Here is a 2,704-nt window from a genome sequence, read left to right as displayed (position 1 = left end):
CCGAACGGGCTTCTCTCTGCGATGCAGACAAGGTGTCGCAGGAGCACGTAAGGCCCACGTGAGGGGGTGGAGACGCGCGGCCTCGAACACGCTCATGTGGGTAAGGACGCCGGGAGGCGGGAGCTCATGGGGTGGGTGCAAGGAGACCCGGATGCGTGAGGACGGGTGGGGAACAGACGGCCGTGTGCGGCGGTGACACAATGACTCCCCCACCACGCCCCGCTGCTCACGCCATCGCCTGGACACAGGTTGGGTGCAGCCGGTGGGGACGGGGCTCCCGGCCGTCTCACCTCGACTCCGCCGCACCATCTCCTGTCGCGCTCCAATGGTGCCCAAGATAGCCTCCTCCAGGCGGGCCTTCATGTCCAGTGACTTCTTGAAGGTGAGGCTGTTGATGCGCTCAAAGGCCTTTTTCCCCTGGGGGGCAGAGGACGGGGTTCGAGGTGGTCGCTGCCCTCAGCTAGCTTGGTCCCTCCCTCAGAAGCTCGCTCATCTCTGGGACTCTGGGTTCGAAGACAGCTCCTCCCTTTCCCGCCACCCTCAGCACCTTCCAAATTCTACTCATGGAGGGGGTCCTTAGTTCGTTTTTTTGTTTTTAGAGATTTTTTGCTATACGGTGCATGCACTCGCAGGAGAGACAGAGAGACAGAAAGTGATAAATCACCCCCAGGGGGATGGCTATGCTGCAATCCCTTCTCCTCCATTCTCCTCTCGGGGTTTTTGTACACACAGGCACACGCACCCAGAGCGAATTTGAAGCCACTGAATCCAGCACTTGAACAGTGGTTGGCCACGTGGGAGTCCAGCACCTTAACCACTATGTCACCTACTGGCCCCTCACTTGGTGTTAATTACCAGAGGGTGTGTGTGCCAGGCCAGAGGGCAGGGGATGAAAGCGCTCCCCAAAGGCTGACCATGCCTCAATCCCTTCTCCTCCACCTCTCCCTCTTCTCGGGATTTTGGGCACGTGTGCACGTGCATTGAAACAGACTCACACCAAGCAGTTGGCCATGTGGGATCCAGCACCTTAACCACTGTCTGGTCCAAAATACGGTGATTTTTTTTTTTTTTTTTCTTAAGAGGTTTTTCCTGGGCTTGGCAGGTGGTGTGATGGTTAGGGCACTAGACTCCCATATGGCGTCTCCCTCTTCTCGGGATTTTGGGCACGTGTGCACGTGCATTGAAACAGACTCACACCAAGCAGTTGGCCATGTGGGATCCAGCACCTTAACCACTGTCTGGTCCAAAATACGGTGATTTTTTTTTTTTTTTTTCTTAAGAGGTTTTTCCTGGGCTTGGCAGGTGGTGTGATGGTTAGGGCACTAGACTCCCATATGGCGGACCATGGTTTGAGACCCAGACCTGGCAGCTTTCTTTCTCACTTTCTCACTGCCTTTCTGTGTCTCTCTGGTCAAATTTAAAAATAATAATAAATCAAATTCAATTAAAAAAAATCATTTGTTTTTTTTTGAAAAATAAGTTTTTGCCTTAGGGCACATATACTTGCTGGAGAGAGAGACAGAGACAGTAAGAGAGACAGTGAGAAATCAGTCACCTGAAATCCCTTCTTATCCGTTCTCCTCTTGGTATTTTGGACACACATGCACACACACCTGGCATATTTCTGAAGCTGCCAGATCTGGGACACGAACTGTGTAGTCAGCCATGTGGGATCCAGCACCTTAACCACCGTACCACTGGCTGGTCCAAGATAAAGCTTTTTAAATAGGGGAAGAGAGGAGACCAGCAGGTGGCGTGGTGGTTAAGGTGCTGAACACTCCCACATGGCTGACCATGGTTTGAGTCCCGGACCTGGTGGCTTGCTTTCTGACTTCCCCTCTTTCTCTGTGTGTCTCTCTCTGGTTGAACTGAAATAGATGAATAACACTTAAAGAATAATAATACGTAGGGGAGGAGGCTTAGGGTGGCAGAGCAGCGAAATGGGACGCTCTGAGGCTGACCCAGAAGCTGTCCTGCTTCCTCCATCTCCCATCCTCTGTGTCTCCCTGTCTTTTGCTTGAGAGTGCACATGCTTTTTGGCAAATTAAAAACAAAATTGGGGGGAAGGAAGCAGGTGATGTGATAGTTAAGGGTGTTGGACACAAAGCGGTCTGTGGTTCAAGTCCCGGACCTGGTGGCTTGCTTTCTCACTTTCCCACTTTCCCTCTTACTCTGTTCCTGTCTGGGCAAATTTAAATAAATAAGTAAATAAAGAAATAAAGTTAAATAAAATAATTCTTAAGAAAAACAATTGGAGCCAGCAGATGGCGTAATGGTTACATTGCTAGACTCCCATGTTCGACTCCTGGGCCTGGCGGCTTAAAACTCATGCTGGGTGCATGCGCGTGTGTGCCCAAGATCCCGCGAGAAGAATGGAGGAGAAGGGACTGCGGCGTGGCCATCCCCCAGGGAGGAGATGCCTCCCTTTCTGTCTCTCTGGCCAGTACACATGCTCTATAGCAAAAATCTCTCCAAATCGAATGAATAAATAAAAATAGGGTTGGGCGGGCAGATGGCTGTGGTGAAGGACGCTGGACTCCCACAGGGATGACCACGATTCAAGTGTGGTTCAAGTCCCGGACCTGGCGGCTTGCTTTCTCACTTTCTCTCTCACTTTGTCCCTCTCTGATCAAATTAAAATAAATAACTAAAGTTAAATAAAATAATTCTTTTTAAAAAATCATAAAAATAAAAATCAGGTCAG

The 2,704-nt window shown here is 50.5% G+C and overlaps 1 protein-coding gene across 1 annotated transcript in view; it reads right to left on the bottom strand.

Annotated features, from left to right (window-relative positions):
- The window catches only part of DOCK6 (dedicator of cytokinesis 6), a gene marked incomplete at its 5' end in the record, with an annotated part of 54,186 nt that overhangs the window by 15,613 nt on the left and 35,869 nt on the right, over positions 1-2,704 (bottom strand). Inside the window, 2 exon segments of the mRNA XM_014592862.1 lie at positions 1-16; positions 291-417. Coding sequence (XP_014448348.1) covers positions 1-16; positions 291-417 — 143 coding nt within the window.

Source organism: Tupaia chinensis, unplaced genomic scaffold, assembly GCF_000334495.1.
Source record: "Tupaia chinensis unplaced genomic scaffold, TupChi_1.0 Scaffold138665_1, whole genome shotgun sequence".
Taxonomy (NCBI): domain Eukaryota; kingdom Metazoa; phylum Chordata; class Mammalia; order Scandentia; family Tupaiidae; genus Tupaia; species Tupaia belangeri.
This window is presented reverse-complemented; position numbering and strand designations above follow the sequence as displayed.